Source organism: Dioscorea cayenensis, chromosome 5 (genome assembly GCF_009730915.1).
Source record: "Dioscorea cayenensis subsp. rotundata cultivar TDr96_F1 chromosome 5, TDr96_F1_v2_PseudoChromosome.rev07_lg8_w22 25.fasta, whole genome shotgun sequence".
In the NCBI taxonomy this organism is placed as follows: domain Eukaryota; kingdom Viridiplantae; phylum Streptophyta; class Magnoliopsida; order Dioscoreales; family Dioscoreaceae; genus Dioscorea; species Dioscorea cayenensis.
This window is the reverse complement of record NC_052475.1, coordinates 30,308,271-30,330,994: the sequence shown is the minus strand read 5'-3', so window position 1 is coordinate 30,330,994 and position 22,724 is coordinate 30,308,271. Positions and strand designations below refer to the sequence as shown.

At 34.1% G+C, this 22,724-nt stretch overlaps 4 protein-coding genes across 13 annotated transcripts; 2 read left to right on the top strand and 2 right to left on the bottom strand.

Moving 5' to 3' along the window:
* The first annotated feature begins 848 nt into the window (after positions 1-848).
* On the top strand, positions 849-1,785 carry LOC120261152 (PLAT domain-containing protein 3-like). Its single transcript, XM_039268897.1, has 2 exons — positions 849-1,022; positions 1,142-1,785. The coding sequence occupies exons 1-2, from the start codon at positions 939-941 to the stop codon at positions 1,664-1,666; spliced, it is 609 nt and encodes a 202-aa protein (XP_039124831.1). The 5' UTR covers positions 849-938; the 3' UTR covers positions 1,667-1,785.
* A 2,794-nt stretch (positions 1,786-4,579) lies between these two features.
* Positions 4,580-6,386, bottom strand: LOC120261151 (ethylene-responsive transcription factor RAP2-4-like). Its single transcript, XM_039268896.1, has one exon. The coding sequence runs from the start codon at positions 5,840-5,842 to the stop codon at positions 4,898-4,900; it is 945 nt and encodes a 314-aa protein (XP_039124830.1). The 5' UTR covers positions 5,843-6,386; the 3' UTR covers positions 4,580-4,897.
* Positions 6,387-12,479: 6,093 nt separating this feature from the next.
* Positions 12,480-16,700, top strand: LOC120262462. 3 transcript variants are annotated; one of them, XM_039270578.1, is made up of 6 exons: positions 12,480-12,584; positions 13,259-14,174; positions 14,330-14,383; positions 14,550-14,734; positions 16,296-16,319; positions 16,441-16,700. In XM_039270578.1, the coding sequence occupies exons 2-6, from the start codon at positions 13,301-13,303 to the stop codon at positions 16,474-16,476; spliced, it is 1,173 nt and encodes a 390-aa protein (XP_039126512.1). In that variant the 5' UTR covers positions 12,480-12,584; positions 13,259-13,300; the 3' UTR covers positions 16,477-16,700. The 3 variants fall into 3 exon arrangements, with proteins under 3 accessions (XP_039126512.1, XP_039126510.1, XP_039126511.1); XM_039270576.1 differs by having other exon boundaries at positions 16,397-16,700; XM_039270577.1 differs by lacking the exon at positions 16,296-16,319 and having other exon boundaries at positions 16,397-16,700.
* Positions 16,701-18,879: 2,179 nt separating this feature from the next.
* Positions 18,880-22,667, bottom strand: LOC120261468 (protein ALTERED PHOSPHATE STARVATION RESPONSE 1). Of its 8 annotated transcripts, none has more exons than XM_039269377.1 (7): positions 22,605-22,662; positions 22,358-22,444; positions 20,886-21,985; positions 20,685-20,759; positions 20,367-20,581; positions 19,956-20,179; positions 18,880-19,840 (listed from the first exon to the last, which is right to left on the bottom strand). In XM_039269377.1, exons 3-7 carry the CDS (start codon positions 21,850-21,852, stop codon positions 19,168-19,170), a joined length of 2,154 nt encoding a protein of 717 aa, XP_039125311.1. In that variant the 5' UTR covers positions 21,853-21,985; positions 22,358-22,444; positions 22,605-22,662; the 3' UTR covers positions 18,880-19,167. The 8 variants fall into 8 exon arrangements, with proteins under 8 accessions (XP_039125311.1, XP_039125313.1, XP_039125308.1 ...); XM_039269379.1 differs by having other exon boundaries at positions 20,886-21,976; XM_039269374.1 differs by having other exon boundaries at positions 22,113-22,667.
* Between the last annotated feature and the right edge of the window lie 57 nt (positions 22,668-22,724).

Genomic DNA, 22,724 nt, shown 5'->3' with positions numbered 1-22,724 from the left:
ATTTTAAAAAAAAAGCCGCTAAATTTCATTCAGAGTTTTTTTAATTATTTTTATTATATTATTTTAAAATTTTGATTTATTTTTAAAAATTAAATGCAAAACTCTGTTAATATGGTTTATATAGTGATAAAAAATAGTCAAAATAAAGACCAAGTTTGAAAAAGACTGACAAAAGATTTTTGAGAAAGATGAATAAACGAGATATAGTCAAACTATGAAACTTCAACTTTGTGTTGTCAAAAAAAAACGCTCATATAACTCTTTTATTGTAGAGGTAATATAACAATAAAAAAAACATTGACTTTAATTTTTAATTTAATATTTGTATATTTAATAATTACATAAATAATTAAATATGAGTTATTCATTCATTAATTCATTGAATGCTAAATAATTACAAGAGAAGGAGAATCACCTTCTATATAGAAATTTAAATTTAATTGATATTATTAAACTCGATTGAAAAATACTGAGATAAATAGAAATGTATTATCATTAAAAAAAATATATTATATTATAATTATTTAACCCAAACACTTAAACTAATTCAAAACCAATATTCAAAAGTTTTCTTTTTTGCTTTTAACCCACACACGGACATGGAAATACTATTTTTATATGTTGTGTCCCCATCTGATATGAGTTGAGTTTTAATTTTTTTTTTTTTTTATGGGGCAAAAATATTCAATGCAGGCCCAGTGCTAAATCAGTCGGTCCATGGCTTCAGAAATTTATTATAAAAAAAAATATAAAGGGAGAAAAACACAGCTGGACCTAATAAATCTCATTAAATAGAATCCATCCCTGAGAGACACCACACCAAACCCTTCTTGAAAATACCAAGAATATCCCACATTCATTCAACCCAAACAATAATTTAAAGCTCCCCACCCCCAACAACACATCAAAACAAAGAAAAACAAACCCAAAAAATTAAGATGATCCCAAAAGTCCCCTACCACATCCTCCTCCTCATCATCCTCATCTCCACCACCACCTCCGCCATTCCAACACTCATTAAGGTAACTCTTTCTTCTCTTTTTATCATCCTCCAAAACCCATATATATATATATATATATTTCATTTAGATTTAGATTTAGATTTAGATTTATATTTATAATAATAATTAGCAAATGACAGGAAATCAATGTTAACAATGAGAGCAAGCAAAGAGAACTAGTCACAGACTCAGACTATGACTGTGTCTACATGATCTACATCCGAACAGGATCCATCTGGAAAGGTGGCACGGACTCAGTGATCAGCCTAACACTCATCGGATCGGACGGCTCAGGAGTGGCCATCACGGACATAGAAGCCTGGGGTGGGTTGATGGGAAAAGATCATGATTACTTTGAGAGGGGCAATCTGGACATTTTCAGTGGAAGAGGTCCATGCCTCTCGTCGCCGGTGTGCTGGATGAACCTCTCGTCGGACGGAACCGGCCCACACCATGGCTGGTACTGTAACTACGTGGAAGTCACTACGACTGGGCCACATGTGCCGTGTGAGCAACAGCTCTTCACTGTGGAGCAGTGGCTTGCAAGGGATGCTTCTCCTTACCAGCTCTATGCCACCAGAGACAACTGTGCTGCGCCGGAAGCGGCGGCCGATGATCGGCTTGAGCCGCGCTCACGCCATGCACCGCGCCGGGTTGCTGTTTGAGATTTGCAATTTGGCTGTTTTTGGATTAAAATAAAAATGTATGTGTGGTGGTGTCTGGTTTGGTGGTTGGACTTTTGTATGTTTGTTTTATAATAAGATGTGTCTATTTTCTATGGTAATTTTTTTTTTTTTGGGTATTTATTTTAGTATAAATAAATTAAAAAAATCTAGAAGAATGTATAATCCAATTAGACATGATTTTTGTTTTTAACTCGTGATATTATATTTTTTGCCAACGTTTTTCTCACTATTGCCACTCTCTAATGTGGAATCGTAGAATTAAACCAAAAGTGACACTATTAGAATTGAATTGAAACTGTTAAAATGATTCCTGCCTTAAAACGAAATTTTAAGGTTTTGATTAATGTTTTTATGACTTAAAAGCTAAAACCTAATCACCGATTTTCGTTCTATTGTTATTCTTTTAAAATTATATATATATTATTATATATTTTAATTAATTGGAACTGAATTATTTAGAACCAAACTGGAATCGGAATCGTATTAGAACAAAAACTAGAACTTTAAGGCTACAGTTTGGCTCAAATTCTAAAGTTTATAAAATCAAAACTGTCGGTTTTAAACTAGAATTTAATCGTGGTCAGGTCTACCACTCGTACTCACACAAACAGCAAAAATATGTATTAAAGTATTAATTTCATATTTTAGAAGGCAGTGTTCGATGTTGTTTTTAAAAAATAATAATTAATTTATAAAAAATTACTAAAAATATATAAAAGAGAGAAATATTGAAATTCATATTTGTTGCCAATTGTCAATATATATTATATATATATTGGAAATTTTGAATATAAAGTTGAGATTTTGGTTAATTAGATGTTTTATCATATTTTTATCAATATATATATTTTTTGTTTATTTCATAAATTTAGATTGAAACAATGTTATATTTATTTGGTTGATCAAAGATTCATAGCTGGCATGGTCCAATAATATAGCACCTTGGAGGGCCCAAACAAGATACAGCCCAACAGTTCGGTTGTTCTAGATTTTTTTTTTAATAATTGAGTTGAAATTTAGGATAAGTTTTTATTTTAACTTATAATAATTTTATATGTCACATGTTTTACGTTCAAATTTTTTATTCTGTATTTGGTGACCAAATGCCTGCCAATTTCTTGACTTGGACTAGTCAACACTTCAAAATACCAGTGATGATTCATTGATCCATATCAGCCAATTGATCTACTGTGCTTATATTGGCATGAGCTCTGTTTCTAAAGGTGTTGGTTTGCTTGGAATAGATCATTCACATGCAATAATGATATTTTATAAATAATTTATTAATAATATATTTCATAGGAAAATTCCTTTATTTATTTATTTATTTTTATTTTATTTTTTTTGTCCTTAAGATGAGCACAAATTTTAATAGTTAAGTCTTTTTAGAAAAGACTAAAGAGTCACTAAAATCATGAATTTTTGTTTATATGTATATATATATATCTTATTTGGTTGATTTGATTTACTCATGTGTTTGTTGTGTTGGAAATTGGAACACACCAAAACACTAGTAATTTAGTGTTATTGAATATATAAACAGCAATTCACACAGTAACATAAATAGCCCCTTTTCATTTGTCTTCTGATGTGCCGGTGGGATTTGGCTTGTTTTACATTTGTTTGGAGGATGCAAATAAAGTTGGATAGTCCAAGTTGGATAGCCACTGTTACAGTTGAACAATTCAGATTGGATAGCCACTGTTTATAAGAAGTTGTACTATTTATCACACATGGCATTGGGTGTCAAGTCCTTGGATTTCTTATCTTAGGACATTAGTAACTCATATATTTAAATATATACTAATTCATTTTATTCAGTTAATCAATTTAATTAGTTTGTGTTACGTGAATTGGTTGAGAAATATCTGCTAATTGAATAGGTGTTATTCGTGTCTGCAATTATTGTTCTTTGATTGCTGCTTTTGAATTGATGGTATTTTCTTTTTTTTTTAAATAAAAATAAAAAATTATCAGAGTCATTTTCCATCTTTTATTTTTATTATAAATATCAGATATTTCAAATAGTTAAGCAAGCAGATGAAATAATGATAAGTACTTATGTATTTTTTAGAATTCAAATTAAAACTATAAGACCCTCACATGGAGTTGGGACCAACCAGTATAACCACTTATTTATCTGTGATTGGCAATCAATTGCACAATTCAATAAGTTTGAATTTAAACATATTGATTATTACACTTCTAGGGCATACAATCCAACTAAATTTTCTTTTTATTTGATTTTGTTCATCCTACTACAAATGATTTTTATTTTATTCAATTTTGAAATTACAATCTAATATTCTTATTCTAGAAATTTATGGTCAATTAAGACTCAAACTAGGAAAACTTTCTAGAAAGAAATTGAATAACAACAGAACCAAACAAGAAAGAGGTTCAATAGTTCAAACTAATCCCATTAAATTAAACAAAATAAAAAAATCACTGTTTATCTAATCAATTATTAAACCAACTTAAAAAAAGAAAAAGCTCATACAAGTCTAATAAGCACTCTAGTCTAGCAGATTCCAAAGCAAAAAATCTCTCTCATTCATTCATCACTGACAGCTCTTTCAGAGCCCACTTCATATCTGACATTATGAATATGTTCTCCTTCCAACACCCACTTGCCACCCACTTTTCCCTTCTTTTTCTATAACTTCCCTTTTCTTTTTAATTAAGCATTTAATCTAAATAATTACTAATTAATTAACCATTAATGTCACCCCATGCCACCCACTAGTTTATCACCTTCCCCAATCTGATTGGCCAAGAGTTGCCTACCTTGCAAGTAACTGCAAAGTGTGTGTGTGTGTGTGGTTTTTTTTTTTTCTGACAAAATTGAATTGATCAAACAGCAGAAAAAAACAAGAACAGATATATACCAACTTTACAAATCTGAAATACAAACATTGATTGATAATAATAGTAATAATAATAATAATGAAGGAGGAATTCATCCTGGTTATTGCCAAGAAAAAACCAGCAAACCAGGAGGAGATAGATCTCCACTACATACAAGACATTATTACAATACAATTTTACAGTAAAATACAAACACAAACAGACTGAAGGAACCAAGAACAAGGACACTAAAAACTACAACTTTTTTTTTTTTTTTTCTTTTTGTTTTCTATGATCTTCATGACAGAGTGCAAATGTCTAAAAATCCATTTGCAAAACTATTGAAGATCAAAGAGAATGTTTTTAAGAGAGAATGGCATCCCAATCAATCTCCCAAGATGGGTATTTTCTGAGATGAAAGCTCTCAGATTCATCCCAAGGTACTTCGGTGAAGTCTAAGCTCTGCATCTCGGAAGCAGGGGAAGAGCCGGAGGAAGAGGAGCAGAAGTCGGCGTCAGCCTCCGATGAGGTTTCTGATTTGTTATCAGGAGGTGGAGGAGAAGAGGGCTTGGGAGGTGATGAAGTGGTTGCCGCCATGGATTGGCAGATGGCTTGGAGCTTGGCGTTGACGGAAGTGGGGAGAGGAGAGGTGGCAGAGGAGTGGCGGAGATGAGGGAAGTTGAGCCGAGCGAAGTCGCCGCGGAGCTTGAAAGCGGCTTGGTCGTAAGCCATGGCGGCTTCTTCGGCGGTGTCGAAGGTGCCGAGCCAGAGCCGGGTGCGGTTCTTGGGGAGACGGATCTCAGCAACCCATTTACCCCAGTGGCGCTGGCGTACGCCGCGGTAGAGTTTGGTTGGTTTGGCTGGAATCGCCGGGGAGCTCGAGTGCTTCATTGGCTGAGCTCTTGGGCGGAGGAAGTTCATGGAGTTGAAACCATGGTTCAGCTGATACTGGTGCTGCTGCTGCTGGTATTGGATTTGAGCTTGGATTTGTTGGATTTGGAATGGATTAAGAGGGGTGATGAATTCATGATGGGATGATTGGGGATGAGATAGAGTGGAGAAGGTAGTGAAAAAGTTGGGATTTTGATAAGGGTAAGAAGAAGAAGAAGATGATGATGATGAAGAGAGGGGATAAGAAGAAGAAAGAGGGGAAGGAGAAGAGGTAGAAGAAGAAGAAGAAGATAGATCTAGAGGAGAAGAAGGGGAAGCACTCTTGATAAAAGGCTCAAGTGCTTGCATAAGCTCCTCCTCCAAAGGATCAGTAGAGAAGCTTGGCCAGCTATTTAACATATCTATAGCTGTAGCCATGGATGCAAAGAGGAAGAAGTAGAAGATAAAACCCACGAAAAAAGATGGGATTTTTAAAGAAGAAGAAGAAGAAGAAAGGATAAAGATCTACCACCAAGTTCTTATCAAAACCAAAGAACAGGCAGCTTCTTTTGAAACTAAAAACTAAAAAAAAACCTTAAAAATTAGAAGAACAAGAACAAAAGTAGCTTCTGGATAGAGAAAAACAAATCCAGGTAGCTAAGAGACCAAGAAGCAAAAACCCAGAAAATATCCAAAAAAAACAAAAGATCTGGATCTCTGTTCTGAAACCTGTAGCTCTCTAAGAACAACCTCTTCAAGCTTGCTTTTTTTATCCAAAAAAGGAAAGCCTAAAACTCGATTTTCACAAGAGACAGTTTGCAGAAAAAGATTCAAACAAAAAGAAAAAGAAGAAGAGATTAGAGAAGAAAAAAAACTAAAATTTTTGTGAAAGTTCAAGGGATCACTCAAGCTCACCGATGGTGGAGGGTTAAGGCCTTTTGGTGGTGGTGGTGGAGGTGGTGGTGGTGGTGGTTTTAGTGGTCTCTCTGAGGAAGAAGATGATCTAATGAAGCTGTTTATATAGGCCTTCCATCTCTGACTAATCTTCTTCTTAACAGCTGTGATTAGTGTGCTAATTAATTACAGATCTCTGATTTACTATTAGACATTCGTAAGACACTGACCAATAGATGTTCACCACGTGTCCTTTACGTAAATGGCAGGTGCGGGGTAGTGACCGGCATGTGTGGATTCTTCGACAGGTGTTCGGCTGTGATTCGTTGTTGGGTATTGTTGACTCTCTGTATTGCCGGTTTCCCGTCCACTGGCGCTTGAGATCTAGTAAGGGTTGTGGTGTTTCTCTCTATTCAGCTTCGGCTTGGCTTGGCTTGGCTTGGCTTGGCTTTTGGCTTAGCTTGAAATAATAATACTTAATTGGGAGTTTATTATTTGTACGATGCACACTAAGTTGAGTTTATTAGAATGATTTAATTGAATAAATAAATGTACAATTTTGGCAACATTGTATTTGTTAATCTTATCTTGTAAGTGTCCTGTATTTTGGGTCTTAGTGATGGACAAGCACTTGTTGATATGAAATAAATGTAAAGAAAAGGAGTGGGTGAAATAAAACCTTCATTGAATGAGACCTAACTGTGTCCGATTCAATGAGCTTATTATTCAAGCATAGTGATGTTTGCCCTTTTTTTAAAAAAAAAAAGAATTAATTTGATTAATAATTGATTACTCCACCCATTGATTAAAATACATTTAATAAATAAGAGCTCATCACTGCCACAACTTTTAGTTTTTTTTTCAGTCAACCTCAAACACCATACCGATAAAAACCAAAGAATTTCATCATAAGTTCTTTGTGATAATGAATTTTTTTTACATCAATTGTTTAAATAATATCACATATTTATATATTAGCAATGGAGGGTAACATTGACATCATTGTGTTGTGATGAGAAAATTAACTTGTTTAAACAATTTCAAGTAAGACAAAAATTAAAAGGGTGTAACATTGCCATCATTAACTGTAGTCAATATAAAAACTGTTTATTGTGCTTTGATAAGAAAATTAAAATATTTCAACAATCAAGTAGGACAAAATTTTGAAGGGGTTTGGTTAAAAATCCTTTTTTTTTCTTTCTTGTGTTTCATTATTAATGTTTTGATTGGTTTAACTAAACAACAACTTCAATGTAGATCTCAACAATTTTTTTCATTTTTATTTTTATTGAAAATAATTTAAATTGTCACTATAAAATATTTAAATTTATTAGGTGAGCTTCATCAAGTAAATATGTATATATAAAAAAAAAAACGTCCTTCACCTCCCACCAATTATTGATAAGAGTTGACCAAAATGATCAAAACATACTTCAAAATTTAGAACTCTTTCATATATTATTATTAATACCAAATAATTCATTTCGTTTTCAACTTGCGTACAAAAAGCCATTTATTATTATTTTTTTAGCTTACGTAGAGTGATGCAAGTCATACGTGAGTGCACATGCACAGCACATGCAGCCGCCAACAAGCCGATCAAGCCGATTATCCATTAAATAAATAAATATATATATTAAAAAAAAAAACAAAGATAAGGTTTGTAAGCACGAACAATGAAGAAAGTTCAAATCAGAGAGACAAAAGAGACTAACCATGGTTAAGAGTTTACTTAACCCAAGATGATGATGTGGTTAAGCATGCGAGTGAGGACAAGGACTCGTCCATTGCGGCGCGTGGGAAGGACTTGGATTCTACGTAAACTAATCCCACTTTCCACGCTTACATGATTCCTTTCCCCTAATCTTATCCCTTAATATTTTTTAATCACTTTAATTAAGCCTTAATTGGAAGTTATATCAGTTAAAGCAGAGTTTAATGGCAATTAAGTTAATTCAATTCATGGCCTTTTGTTTTTCCTCAAGATGTGACTGGCTTGTGTCAGAAATGCCTATAAATATATGCCAAATTCTATAAATATTTATGTCCTCATTTTAAATGGAATATAAGATTTATTCTTTAATTTTTTTGAAAAAAGTATCCTAAATATTAGATCTGATTGATTTTATAATTTGAGATTGGTTCAAAATGTAAGTAAAACACAAGATGGCCAGGGATTACTTATTTTAAATTTGATACACTGATAGTGAGTATAATTATTTTTTTAAAATAAAAATTTAAAGATAATCCAATATATAAAACACGTTTTTGAGTGACCATAATTTGTTTAGTTGATTATTGATTATGATTTATTGGTTTTAAGAAAAATCTAGCAGGTTCAATATAACCGGCAGAGAAAAGTATGGGCCGCGTGATGTCGGCTCGGACCCACACGCACCCAAGAATAAGTCCATGCGGTATGTGAGACCATTAATGAGCGCGAATCGGGTGCGTCGGTTAACCTGACCACAGTTAAGAACTGAACTAGAGTCAAGTCATTAAGTCAAAAGTCAAAAGAAAATGGACCCCAGTAAATAGTATTCATCTTCCTTCATTTGCACGTATGGGTCCCCCATTCAGTGGGAATTGTTTTTTAACCGTTGGATGAGCATCGGACGATGGATGTGATTGATGACGTGGACACGTGGGTGCATTCAATGCGTGGTTGAGTTCGTGGAATCTACAGCGCGTTCATACTAACTTTGACCAAAATTTCAAGAAATAAAAAAAGGTTTTTATATGATATATATATATATATTTATTTATTTATATTTGGGTCCATTCTTTGTACTCCGCTGAATTAAAAGGAATGCTAGCTTTTAGGTGGAATTAGGTTCTATGATTTAATTTCCCTCTTATTACAATGGGTGGAGTAAATTAAATCATCCCACCAAGTTTGTCAAAATTTAAAGGGGGGGGGGGACTTTATTATGCATTAATTTCTTAAAATAGATATTTTTTTTAGTTTTCATTCATGCTTCTTTAGATAAATGACCACTTGAGTAGGACTTTATTTCCTCTACATCTATAAATTAAATGATGTTTTTATTCCACCTTTCCTCCTTTTGCTTCTCAAATTTGATTCTTTTCAAACTCTAGTGTTTGGTTCTTGTTGCTTTGTTGTAATAAGCTACTAAATAATAGGGAAAGGATAGACTTTTTTTGAGGTTATCTTTAATTATACTTCAATGAACTAAAGTTTCCACACCCGTGCAAGTATGATTTTAGGCTGTCTTTCATTACAATTTTAGTCAATTAATGTTTTCACCGATAGAAACGTTTTTTTTTTTTAATATATAATCAAGATAGAAGTTTTTTTTTTACTTTTTAGTTACTGTCTTACTAAGTAATGTCTTAAAAAGCTAGAGTTATAGGATTCACACATCATGTGCATTCTATAAATAAATTTAATATGTTAAATTAATATTTATTAAGTTAAAATCAATCATATTTGCACACACCATCATTAGCCGAACAATCGAATATTTAATCTTTCATTCAAGAAATCGATAATTTGATTCTTCCAATATATTATTGAGGTATAGTAATAAAAAAAAAATTCCATACTCTAGCTAGTATTTGGATATAATTGAATATTAATTTTTAAGTTTGTTGTAAAATAATACATACAAAATAATTGTATTGCAAGTTGCAATGCAATGGTCTATACATAAGAGAACTTGATTGAGGGTGGGTTTTATATTATATCAATGTGACATTAGTTTTATTTATACTTTTATATTCACAAACGCACACACATATATCCATATAGAAAGAGAGGGATAGACTATAGTGATTAGTGAATGAAGTGCGCCATGAACGTAGCTGACTGCCATGAGCATGGCTGCATGGGAGCGTGTCCTGTGTTGAAGAATAATGCATGCATGACTAGTTCTTGCCTTGAAGTTTCCTCTGTCTTTTGTTTTCAGTTTTTAACACCACGTACTTTGTGTTTGCCAATACCCTAGCACATGCACGTTCTCACTTCTTCCCATGCATACAACTCTTAAATATATCTTATATTTTATGTAATATTTATACTCTTCTGAATTCTATCTCTTCCAATTAGCCCATTTCACTGTTCCTTTATTATTTTATCAACTTATTACGTGTGGGCGGTGTGGCAGTTTTAAATGTTAATTTTTTTCTTTAAAACATAAGAGAATATGTTCTTTTGATGTGCGTCTTGTAATTACTTGATATATATAGAACATGTTTAAGCGCATGGCTTATTTTGATAGAGATTTGTTTTTGAATAAATTTGATAGAGATATTTGGTAAGAGTTTCAAACCAAACGCTTGTAAATTGTAATCACGTGAGAGATAGTAGTTTGCAATTTCATTGTACTTTGTGATGATCAATTAATATATATTTTTTTAAGAGAGTCTTGTGTAAACTTATTTGTATTTAGAAAGGTTAATAATTTTTTTTCTCAAAAAAAATAAAAAATAAAAAATAAAATAAAGGTTGAAAAGTTGGCTTTAGGTGTGAGAATGAGACGTGAATAAGTCCCACGAATTTATTTATATTAAAAAATAAAAAAAGAAAAAGATAAGAAAGCAAAATTTTAAAAATTCTCTTTTCAAAATGTGTTTAGTAAGGGAGAAAAATTGAAGGAAGATGGTCAAACTATATAAGTATAAAATCACATAATATTTTTTTTCAATGATCGCTCTATAACAGAAAAGTACTCATAAGAATTTCAAGTAAATATAAATATTTTTTAATCAAATATATAAATTCATTCACCGCAAACCCTATATGAGAAAAGTACTCGTAAGAATTTTATATGAATATAAATATTTTTTAATCAAATTTCAAGTAAATATAAACATCTTTTAATCAAATATATAAATTCATTCGCCGCAAACTCTATATGAGAAAAGTACTCATAAGAATTTCATATGAATATAAACATTTTTTAATCAAATATATAAATTCATTCACCGCAAACAATTAATTCATCCCATCTCCGATAATTAATTTAAATATCTCTTATATATATTAAACAATAGAAGAAAGTTATGTTGCAATTTATCTTTGGAGTATTGATAAAAAGCTATCACATGAATGACAATGGATGAGATGGCAAGCTTTGTCACCATTTCTTTTGAACCATAAATCACATGATGACTTGCCATCCCTTTTTGCTACAAAACCAGTATTTCTTCACGTTGTAGATTACTCTTTGCTATGAGATTCTCATGTTAGTCTTCCTTTTTTTCCATAATATTTTCCATTTTGCACTCATTTCATTTTCATCATTCAAACAGAAGATAAGACTCCAAAGTCATCTTTGCTACTAGTTAATATTCATGTTATGTTATTATTAATAATATCATTATCATCATTAAAAACAAATATAAGAAATGAAACGGCAAGAGAGCGAAATGAAATTACTCATATACTCATGCAAAGGTGCATACTTATATGGACAGCCCTATAATTAAATACCCATTTTTGAGTTAGAGCTTATGAAAAATATCAGCACACAAATCATAACTAAAGAAAAGAGAAATTTAGAAAAAAAAACGATCATCTTAGTTTCAAATTATGAAAAGATACATAACAAACTAAGGCAACATAAATTTTAAAGGGTACTCCATACAAATAAGTGATCAATAAACGTCCCTCATTTAAGAGAAATTAGGGACATGCAAAAACGTAAAGCAACATCAATAATTATACTTGTTCTTATTTTGCACAGACTTTTGAGTTTGATCTCATGATTTTCCCAAAAAAACACACTATAAAAAAAACTTGGTGCCAATATATAGGTCAAGATGTTGTTGATAAATATACTTGCAAATACATGTTATTTCATATATTAATTTTAAATCTACTGTCACATCTGATAACTCATACAAAATTTAAAGGGTTAGGTGGGCAATTAGCGAAATATATGATTCACCAATATACTCAAATTTAAACCTTTTTAGGGTATATACGCAATTACACAATATCCTAAAATAGAAAAAAAGTAAACTTGGGCCGCTGCAGTCCAGTTTAAAAGCCCGGCCCAAAAAAAGCAGCTGTTCAAACTCTTTAGCCGCGTAATTATCCCGGCATCTGAAAAGGCTCTCGCCACGTGGCATTATGTAATCAATCCCGAAGCAAATAAACGGTGGATATTTCGTAACGGAACGCCCCGTGAAACATAAATGAAACGAGAAGCGCGCGATCACGTCCCTTCTAAAGATAATATTTCCCTCCCAAAACCCTCGCTCCCCCGCTCTCGCCCCTTCCCCAAAACCCCGATTCTCGTCGTTCATCTTCAATCTGGAGGTTAGTATCCAAGATTCGATCGATTTTTTTCATCTATTGCTCTTCTCTTATGTGTAATTTTTGTATTTTGAGCGAATCTTGATCCGTTCGTGAATGAAATCGGAGTGAGTGAAACCCTAGAGTGGAATTCGTGCTAATAGTTGTCATTTTTCTTTGAGATTTTCTCGCTTTCTTTCAGATCGCGTTTGGGTGAAGTGTTTGTATGTGCATTGACTGAAAATTAAACCATTCCTTGGTTTTCTTGGTCGTGTTTTCTGGAAAATTTCTCATCTTTGTTTTTCTTGTGTCTCAAAGGGGTTACTTGCAGTTTTGATGTGATTTTGAACTTCGTTTTCTTTAGCAAGCCGTATGGTTTGGATATTTTACAAAAGTTATTTTATTTTTGGTGATCTGTGGGTGTTTATTGATTGTCTGCTTTGAAACTTGTTGGCTTACCAACAGATTGCGTCTATGGGAAGTGGTTGTGATGTACATTAATGAAAAGATGTCTTTTTTTTTTTGGTTTGCTGAGCTTGGCTTGTTTGAAAATGGCTTTCTTTTTACTCTTTGAACTAGGTTTTTAGTTTTCTTTTCAGTAATTTATTAAGCTTGTTTGAGACTTCAAGAAACTATCTTGAATTTCGTTTTCTTGATGTGTGTTGTTGTCATAATTGAAATGTGTGCTTTCTTGGCAGGTAAATCTTGTGTTTCTGGTTGAGTTGTGTCTTTAAGGACTGATGACCGAGGGCAATAAACGACATGTTTTGGGTGATTTAACCAACAAACGGAAGAGGCCTCCCCAGATAGTCTTAGATAAATTTGAAAACCAGTACAAATTTGGTAGGTTGGGAGAAATGGATGCAATAGGTGCCACTTCTGGGAGTTGCAGCCAAGTAGAGAAGGAAATTTTGACCAAAGGAAAGGAGAAAGTTGGTAGTATGCTGGCAAACCATAGAATTGCTGAGAATGTAGGCAGGAAATTTTCCCTTTTCTTTAATTCTTCTAAGAACCATGGACCTCTGTTTCCGCAGACTATGAAAGAGAATTTAAGCTTGGATCTGTCACAGTCTAGTAAGGTGTCTGAAGATGCCCCTTGTTCGTTAACTCCTGAGTTGTTGCCTGGGAGAAGTGGTAATGCAGCACATACTGGCAAGTCTAGTTATAGCTGTTTTTCTCATGGATGTTTGCATGATCAACACAATAAATCAGAAGATTCTTCACCTCTTTCAGAAGACTACTCACAAAAATCTGAAGAACTCCAAGAGGACTATGAAACAGATAATGCTGATTTTTCCAAACATGCCATGAAGAACTTAAGGGAGGACATGAAGTCTTTCCCTTTGAATCATACTGATTCTGATCTCAGTCAAATGAAGGTGCATGGTGTTGTTGAGGATGATGACGAGGATGATGATGAGGATGATGAGCTTTTGACCCAGGATTTGCTGGGAAAATCTTTTTCAAGGAGTTGCTTAAGGCCATCTGAATTTGATGCAGGAAACTTAGCAGGGCTCAATGATGTGCATGACACATCTAACATTGATGCTGTTGTCAAAGTTCAAGATAATATAGGGTTTGAAAATAGTTGTTCGTGTTCGTTCTGTTTGAAAGGTATTTAACTGTTCTAGTTCTCCTTTATAATACGCGGTTTAATCCATTTTTTGGCATCCATGACAGATTATAGGCAGTTTGAATTGTTGTTATGGATTTAATGTGGATATGAAATTCTTTCACTTAAATGTGTCTTTTATTTGCTATGTCCATAGCTGCTTATATGTGGATGGATCTTCATTATCAGGATGCGAGAGGCCGACTTTCTGGTAAGCCAACCTCTGGAAATTCTGGACTTTTTATTCTGTTTAATGATTAGTGCCCAAGATTTGTATGATAATGCAGATATGAAACAAATAACCTTGTGCCCTTTGTTGTCTATTTGTCATTTTATAGGGGTTTGGTGAGTTGTGACATTATACTTTTTTTTTTCAGCTCTGAAGAAAAGCAGGAGATATGCAAAATCTATAGATCAAAGATTTCCCAGTCATGACTTCATTGCCAAACTAGATCAAGATAACTCTGATTTGTCCAATAAACTGGAGTTTGATCTCATGCAACATTGGAGATCACTGTTTGTTCACACAGAGAACATCCTTACTGTTGAAAGTACACAGATTGTGAGTGAAAGTTTACCATTCTTTTCTTCTTGTCTTTTGTCTTCTAATATGATAGCCTTTGATTGATGGATATATACTAAATAAGCAATCTAGGGTATGCATTTGGCTGGATATCAGAATCTTTAGGATCAGCTTCTCCATAATTGTAGCACACATTTAAATAATTTTGCTTGTTCTGACATCTAATGTTGCTGATTCTGATTGTTGTTTTAGGGATTCTACATATTTTACCTAGTATTTGGGCAATTTATTTATTTATTTATTTTTAAATCTTCAAGATGTGCTTGATGTTTGGTATCTCTTAGATGTTAATCTTTATGCTGAAGCACTAGTCTGTTAATGTTTTATCGATCACATTTGCCCCTTGAGAGCTATTAAACTAATTGTATTTTATTGGCTTTTTCAGCATGCATTGTGTTTTCTTTTTTCACAATTCTTTTGTTAATTCATATTCTCTCTTTGTAAGTATATATATATATATATATATATATAGTTTGGATGTAACCAAAGGATGTTGAAAAGCTAGGATCACGTGATGACAACATTAACTAGACAACTATTATATTAAAATAGTTGCAGTAATATCTTTAATCTAATTCAGATTGCAACTTGGTTGTGTTTGAACATTTTTGCTGCTATACCGAATCCCCTCATACTCCACTGGACACCCTTGTCAGAGATATCTTTCTCCAGCTGCATCTCTGTTTGAGAGCCCTCTTGAGTCTTGACAAGCACTAGGCTTCTTCCTATTGGTTTCATTTTTCAAACATTGCTTCCTGTAGCTGCAATGTTGCTTATGCTTAAAATAGATTGTCAATTGAGATAGAACCTTGTTCTCCTATGCTATCACAAGTCACATGATGTATAACCTTATCCTGTGACATCCTAAAATTTTTGATAAAACATTCTTAGATTTTATGTCTTACCCATGTAGTTTTCATTGGGATATTGATGGTACCTTTATAATGTGGAATATTTGTAAGATTACAGTGGTCCATTTCCAGTTGTGCCAAATATATGATCTTTATTATCTGATGCTGGTTAGTATACTTGTGCTTTGACATGGTAAATTTATCTCTTAGATGCCAAACTTCTATTCCTTGGTGTATGCGGCTGCCATCATTCATATAATGAGATCTCTTTCGGTTATTTAATCAGTATTTGATGTTCCCAGTATAAACTTTAGAGTCTGAAGAAGCCCATTGCTACTACCTTGGATCTTTTGCTGCATCTTAATAAAAATGTCTTCAATTGTGAGCTATTTTTATCTTTAGTTTTTTTTATGGAAGAGGTTATTTTGGTTTTTAATTGAAATTCATCCACACAGAGTCATAAAGATACTATGTCTTTGAGTAATTTAGGAAAACTTCAGGCTATCATAGACTTTAATATGGTACTCAATCATGAGACAATTTCCAGAAAAACTTTCTGAAAGAAATATTTAAACTTCGTTTTATAAGGAAATTCTTTGTATCACGTTTCATGATGTTCCTGTTTTTGTTTTCATGTTTCTTTAATTAATGCTTTTCTATTTATTTATTTTCTTTTTTTACTATTCCAGAGTGCCAACATTCAGACATATGATGTAAGTTAAGAGTTCACTTCCTGTGGAAATTATGCTTATCAATTTCTCTAAACTATGTTTTCTGTGTATCACACCAGCAAGCCAGTCTTCTGAAGTTAAAAGATCTGAAGGAAAAATGCAGGAAAGATCTCGAAATGGTCAGCGTTGCTTCAGATAGAAAGTAGAATATATACTTCAGTTATGAGTGGCCTAGTGAATATTTGTCCTCCAGATGTAAGTTTAAATGTTTGAAGTGTGCTGAGTGAGCCAAGAAGCAAAGGTGGCCTTCACGACTGTCATTTCCAGATTGTACTTGCATTTGTTTGTCCTTCGCTACCAGTTACTTAAAGTCGGCAATGGTCGCTGCCAAGATTCAGGAATGGCCAATTCTGGCATCAATTATGACCTAAAAATTATATGCTATTTACTGATTTGCAGATATTTGCAGGGGTTAATGTAACTTCCAGTGTTCGTCTAAACTATATTGGGTGCTAGATATTGTAATCTATATATTGTAATTTTTTTTTTCATTCAGTTTGGAAGTAGCATGTTGATGGCAGAGGTTCCGTTTTGATGTGTGTGTTTTTTCTTTTTTTAAGTATTACACACATGTATTATATGTGTATATATGAGTTATGTTATATATATATTTATGATATGAGGCTTTTATATGCCACCCTCTAAAAAATAGTGAAGATTTTTCAGATATTATTTAGTATTTCTGAAATTTTATTTTATTTTTGTTATTCCCGTAGTAAATTTTGATGTTTTAATTTGGGTAATTTTTAGCTAATTTCTAGATTACTATAAAATGTAATGTATTTTAAAGTTATTTTAATAAAACTCCATGATTTACCTATTGAAATCAATTATTTGTTTACTATTTAATATTATAAAATATAAAGGATAACAGTTATTGTAAAAAATAATTTATTCCATATTAAAATATTAACAAATATTCAAAATAAATAATATTTGAAGATTCAAAAAGGTACATAATTACGCTATGTTGAGGTTGACAAATTTTAAAAACCTCCTATATTTATTTACATGCAGACAAGAAAGGACATTTGTGAAAGACAAAACCGCCGCAGTTGACTAGCAAAGACGTGAAGGTGTTTCCGTCATCCAGCTTGTTGTAAATATCACTTGTTACTCATGCTGGGGCTTCTCAGCTGAGCTCAGCCCTCTCTGCCAACGATTTGAGGTCTCTCTTTGATCTAGTTTTGCTTTGGCTACTATTAATAGTTGCTAATTTTTTTAAGATGATGATGTTTAACTGTTTGATGTTTGTTCCCTTTACAGGTTGTTCATTTTTCATTACGGGAACTTGACCGGTTGAGAAACCACTGAACTTTTGCTTGATAAAAAGTTCAGCTTTGTGGTGTTATATTGAAGAATAAAAAGTTCTTTCTTGAATTTTGGGTTGATTTAAGATAGTTATTTTGCGTCATTAATTCTAGCAATGTGACCTAATTATTTGTTGCTAGTATGATTTATGTTCATTGGTTGTATGACTTGCGTCTGCTTAGTGAAATATTCATATGTTTTTAATGGATGAATAGAGTTATTAATTTCTACTACAGATGTTTTCTTGATGTTTGAATTCATATAATGCAATGGAGATTTTGGAACAGTAATGCTCTTTGTCAATAATGAATGAAGATGATGGTATTAACTTTGCTAATTTGCTGATGCATAGGCACGGTTGTATTTATTATACAAGGATCACTTCACTGGTCTTCTTATCTTCAGCTATTTTTTCCATGATGCAAAATTAAGTGTTTTTTGGGACATTTTTTTTTATATGAATATCAACCAACATGATATGGCAAAGCTTAGATTATTTACTTTTTTTGGTTCTTAATAGAGTAACGTAGGAGGAGGAAAAAATTCATACCGGCTGATCCCAAAATAGTTGAGACTGATGTCTTGTTGTTGTTGTTACTGCTTGTAAATTCAGATTGATAAAAATGGCAAGGAAACTAATGCTATGTTTGACATGGATGGGGCAATAATCAAAACCCATTTCTTTGTGTCTGTTTAATAATAGAATTCAGTCTATGGTTGACTTGGTATCCAATTTGATATCTTGTCTGTTCTTAAGGAATGGCATTACGTTGTTGTTACTGCATAGCGTTTCCCAGCTGATATTTAGGAATGTCAGAGAATGTTGTCAGACCTTTTTACTCAAGAGTTAAAGAATTTTTGACATGGAGAGACAATTATGTAGTTGAGCGTTAGATTTTAGTTAGAAAGCTTGTTGGTTGTCATGGCCAACTTATGAACATTTAATAATATTTTCCCACTCCTTTTTGTTTGAAGTCCATATTTTTCTCAAATGCTTAGAATGAGATTGTGAAATAGGTCTATTCATACCTCAAAAAGGTGGGCTACTTCCCTGAGAAGATCACCTTCATGCCTACCTCTGGTTTCATAGGTGACAACATGATCAGGTGATATGCAAACCTGGAAGATGTCTACAAAATTGGTGGCATTGGTACTGTCCAACGTGTTGAGCCAGAATCCTCAAGCCTGGCAGTTGTGTAGACAGTTATTACCCTCTGTTTTTAATCTATAATAATGCCTTGTGTAAGGCAAGACATACAATTCAACAATCTTCAACATGATAACAGTTTGTAAAAATCCTTCTGATGTTTTGTTGGTAGAAAAACCTGGCATTCAGATAATAAACACTATTTGCCAAGAAAGAAATCTTACATGTATTTATATATTTTAATATCTGAAAAGAACAATCTGAAAGGAATTCACTCATTGATGAGAATTTACAAAGCCACTACTACAAAAGGTTGGTCTCTCAACAATCAAAACCCATCTCATTTATATAAATATATATATAATCATTCCTTCACCTGATTCTTCCATTACTGTATGCGATTCGGGCACTCTCTGTTCCCTTCTTCACCTCATCATACACCTTCAGTGAGGCCTCAGCAAACTTTGTCAGCCGATCAAACATCCTCGTCAAGCTTGTCTGCATTGCACCCAAGTTAGAACTCTTCCCCTGTTTCTTCTCCTCTTCTTTGCCGTCTTTCTTTTCTGCTAATTCCACTGCATTTTGCACCTCTTCAGGTATTGTATCAACTGGTTTCTCTTCTGTTTTATGCTCATAACAAGCATGTGCATGCAATTCCCATCTCAAGTCCTCGATAGAGCTGCAAAGCTCATCGGAAGGAAGAAAATTGATTCCGCTTAACCAATCATGACACAGAACAAATATTGGTGGTGCAAGAAATTGATAAGGGGAGAATGGCACTTTCCTTCCCCTGCGCCGTTCTTGTGGTTGTAGAATACATTTCTGAAGCCAGGAGTTGAGTGCCTCAACATAGGATTTATGAGCTGAGACCCAATTTGCAAAACTAGAGCCAAAGCAATCTATTTCGCCGCGAAGGTTTGTCAGTGCTTGCCTGTGGGGTTCACTTTGTGGTCCTATTGCTGAGCTCTTGGCATGATAGGCTAGTGAGATTGTGATGTATTGTGAGTGATGACATTCAAGCATTGATCTCCACATGCGGATAAACCTGCAAGAGCCATACAATGTAAAAATTTGAAATGTTTATTTGCTAAAAGTGGTTTTATTCCGCAATTGGTACATCAGGAAGTTGTATTCTGCTCAAATGAAATGAATGATCATACCCTTGGATGAGTTCGAATAGTTGTGGTTGCAGCTCTTCATCCCTCAACTTCTCAATTCTCTTAGATATTGAGTCAACTGCATGAAGGGCTACTCTTAGTCGGGAATGTAGATCTTTGACGATTGCTCTGGTTTTGTCAATTGCTTGGGCATTCATATCTTTTGCACATTGGTGTCTGAGCTGAATGCATTTCTGGTCATAAGCCTTCCTGATGGTCTCGCTAGCCTAAAGGAGTCAAAAATAACAGAAAAGAGTCATCAAAAGCTTGATAATCATCAGAAGTGGAGTCTTCAAGTACTTGCAATATTTTTCTTACTCAACCGTGATACTTAAAGAGTTGGAAAAATAAAAAATCGACATAATTCAAGAAACAAGCAGCATATTAAAGTATGCAAGGTTCACAACAAGATACCTTCACTTCATCCCAAAGCTTTCTCTCCCAGGCATACAATCTATCCAATGTTGAAGAATGACTTCCCGATATCATGGAAAATTCTTCAATAAAATCACTACCTTTTTCACTATGGTCATCTTTTGATGCTGCGGTCAGGGGATTTTTGGATGACGATGACCTTGATGAGATTGAGCGGTTCCATGTCATAATCTTTGTTACATGCTGAGCAGATTCTATAGACAAGGACAGAAAGAAAGAAACTGATTCTATTGATCCAAATCATTCTTATGCAAAGTTGATAGATTCAACTATTATGAAAGACTGAAACCATCATACCATGCTCTGAGTCATCATCTGTTCTGCAACAGCCAGGATGGAGAACTGAGAGAAACAGTGAAACAGAAGATTTTCCTGATGATCCAAGAGAAATATTAAGTGCACTGAACGAACATTTTAATCAAATCTATCACAGAAAAATTCAAAGGTACATATATATATATATATATATATCAAAACTTCAGATACTGAATGATTCACCTGTAGTACAGGATAAAACACCAAGCTGAATCTTGCTGGTCTCAAGCATCCTTGAGACCTCATTTCCAGCTTCAGCTGCCCGTAGAAACCGATGCTCAATGTCCTTTATACTTGACAGGAAATCTTTAGCCCTGTGAGTAATAAACTCCGAAGGGTCCTCCATTTCTGTGCAAATTTCCTTCTCCAAATCAGCCTTCGCACCTTTTATCTCTGAAGAAGCAATTCTAGTCAATACTTCAGAAGATCCATTAGAATTACCACGTTCTAACTTCTGCACTCGCTCCCCGCCATTGATAGAACGTGAATTAGCCAATGCATTTCTACCACCAAAATCATCGTTCAACACTGAGGAGGCAAACTTATCTACATCTCTTTGAGAAGATTTCACCTCATCCTCAAACAAAGGAGCCATTACCTCTTCCTTGAACTCTCTCAAACCTGTCCACCTACTAAAGTTCAAGTTTGGACTACTTTCACCATTAACCAAACCAACATTCTCTATAACATCAGTAGGATCAAAGTAGTCCCAAGAGGATCCCGGAGGTGGCGGAGGAGGAGGTGGCATGGGGAAGTCCATGTGTTCATCTCCAGCAAACTTATCAAAGGTTGGATTAATAGTCACCGTCACTGCATTACTCCTTGTAGCTCTAACATAACTCAAATTGGACAACCGTGGTGATAATGGTGAACCAACATGCTCAGGAATGCGGGATGGAGATGGTGATGCATAAGATGAATGAGAAGGACTCTTGTCTGGTTCAGAGGTTGACAATGAGGACTCTATCAAGATCTCTGCCTCTGCAAATCGTCTTAGAGCACTTCCTACATTGCGAAGAGATTGAATGTATGCCAAATGAGCAGCAGATAATGCATACCTCGCATCAACTGCTAGCTTGATGTATCTTGTGCGCTCTTTGCAAAGAACTAAAGGTTCATTCTTCTCTGGTTTTGATCCAGAAGAACCCATGATACTCTTTAGAAAAGCTCCAGAGCTTCTCAAGAATCAGAATGAACACTAATGGCAAACCATTCAGACATATCTACTCATCAGATCCAAACAATGCAGTAAAAATCAGTCCCTTCTCTTCAGTCTGAAACCCCTAATCAAGAAAAGCTGAGAACTTTAGTTGATAAATCCAACAAAAACATTCCTTTTTTTTTTCTCACCTCCCACAAAAAAAAGCACAAAAAAATACTCGGAAAATTTTCTCTCCAACCAGCATTTACCCGATTCCACAAGAATCCAACGACTAAAAGCCTAGAAGCTCAGCAAGAAACCAAAACCCCACTTGCTCTCCAACATCACCAAACCCTAATAACTATCAGAAGCTCACTCACACCTTTCCCCCAAACCCTATTTTTCAACCCTGTGTTCTGCAAAAACCCAAAGTAAAGACGCCACCTTTTCGAACCCCACAGTCCCAAAATTCCCAAAAACGCTCAAAACACACATCAAAACCCACTTCCCATACCTCTCTCAAACAATGGCAATGCGTGAGGCGACCCCTTGGAGTTACGATTCGGAAGTGCGCCTCCACGATGGAACTCTCCTTTCCACTCTATAAAACCCCACGACGCGTTGCAAGAAAGAGACAAATGTGAAAAAGATAGGAATCTCAAAGAATTTTAGACCCACAGCAACGTGGGGAGAGAGAAAATGAGAAAACGAGGGAAAGAGAAAGAGAAAGAGAAAGAGAAAGAGAAAGAGAGAGAGAAAACCTCGAGCTACGTGAAGTCCAATTCCAGGAAAAGCAAGGAGAACCCCGGAAAAGAGAACTCCATCTCTCTCTCTCTCTCTCCAGAGAGCTCTATTAATAAAGCTTTTCTTCATGCCTCTAA

Excerpts from the sequence above, each read along its gene's own strand:
- LOC120261152 (XM_039268897.1), top strand. The coding sequence starts at position 939 with ATGATCCCAAAAGTCCCCTACCACATCCTCCTCCTCATCATCCTCATC. Across the intron at positions 1,023-1,141 it reads CCATTCCAACACTCATTAAG|GAAATCAATGTTAACAATGA; the intron begins GTAACTCTTTCT and ends AGCAAATGACAG.
- LOC120261151 (XM_039268896.1), bottom strand. The coding sequence starts at position 5,842 with ATGGCTACAGCTATAGATATGTTAAATAGCTGGCCAAGCTTCTCTACT.
- LOC120262462 (XM_039270576.1), top strand. The coding sequence starts at position 13,301 with ATGACCGAGGGCAATAAACGACATGTTTTGGGTGATTTAACCAACAAA. Across the intron at positions 14,175-14,329 it reads GTGTTCGTTCTGTTTGAAAG|CTGCTTATATGTGGATGGAT; the intron begins GTATTTAACTGT and ends CTATGTCCATAG. Across the intron at positions 14,735-16,295 it reads CTGTTGAAAGTACACAGATT|AGTGCCAACATTCAGACATA; the intron begins GTGAGTGAAAGT and ends TTACTATTCCAG.
- LOC120261468 (XM_039269372.1), bottom strand. The coding sequence starts at position 21,852 with ATGGGTTCTTCTGGATCAAAACCAGAGAAGAATGAACCTTTAGTTCTT. Across the intron at positions 20,582-20,684 it reads AGATGATGACTCAGAGCATG|AATCTGCTCAGCATGTAACA; the intron begins GTATGATGGTTT and ends CCTTGTCTATAG. Across the intron at positions 20,180-20,366 it reads AGCTTTGGGATGAAGTGAAG|GCTAGCGAGACCATCAGGAA; the intron begins GTATCTTGTTGT and ends TGACTCCTTTAG.